Source organism: Saprolegnia parasitica (assembly GCF_000151545.1).
Source record: "Saprolegnia parasitica CBS 223.65 unplaced genomic scaffold supercont2.29, whole genome shotgun sequence".
Classification (NCBI taxonomy): Eukaryota; Oomycota; class Saprolegniomycetes; order Saprolegniales; family Saprolegniaceae; genus Saprolegnia; species Saprolegnia parasitica.
In genome coordinates, this window is record NW_012156423.1 from 422,035 (window position 1) to 422,699 (window position 665).

A 665-nucleotide genomic window follows, 5' to 3' on the forward strand; every position below is an offset into this window, starting at 1 on the left:
ATCGCTCCTGAATTGCCCGAGGTATACACGGCTAAATAGAGCCCTGCATCCCTCTGCGCCTCGCACCACGGCTTCTTAGGATAGGCCAAGCCGCTCTTGATGTCGCGCCAGCGTACGGCCCTGGGCGTGGATATTGTCTCCCGTTTATTGCTTTGTTTGTCTAGGCGCCATCCGGGGTCCGACGTAGGCTGCTACTAAATGGGCGTTCATGGCTTCCCCACTTCCCTTGTTCCTAAAAGAGAGCGGAGCGAGAGCACCAAGACCGCTTCATGTCGACTCCGTATCACTAGCCGCAAGAGGAGCGGCAGGACAACCACATGGACGGCCACGTGCGTGATGCTGGTCGCGATCGTCGTACGCAGCGTTTGCTTCGTCGATGGCACAACCAAAGCGGCCACGAGGTACCCGACAAAACACGCGGCGATCCCGCGGGCCGCAGACACATAGACGCGCCGCAGAGCAAAAGCTTCGTTGACGCTACCTAGGAGGTACCCAAGGAACGTCGTGCCGGCAAGCAAGAAGGCGCACTGAAGTACGGTGACATGCACGAGGTCGGCAGCCAGTGGCGCGGACCAAGATGTCTCGATGCGCCAAAAAGAGGGCTCGGCTGAGAGCAGTATGTGCAGCAAGAACGGCAGCGTCCATAGGATGTGAAGCACAATCGA

General features: G+C 58.8%; 1 protein-coding gene across 1 annotated transcript; it reads right to left on the reverse strand.

Moving 5' to 3' along the window:
* Positions 1 to 206: 206 nt before the first annotated feature.
* On the reverse strand, positions 207 to 645 carry SPRG_07094 (hypothetical protein; the record flags this gene model as incomplete). The annotated part of the gene is made up of 2 exons (XM_012346547.1): positions 207 to 581; positions 634 to 645. The coding sequence occupies 2 exons, from the start codon at positions 643 to 645 to the stop codon at positions 207 to 209; spliced, it is 387 nt and encodes a 128-aa protein (XP_012201937.1).
* Between the last annotated feature and the right edge of the window lie 20 nt (positions 646 to 665).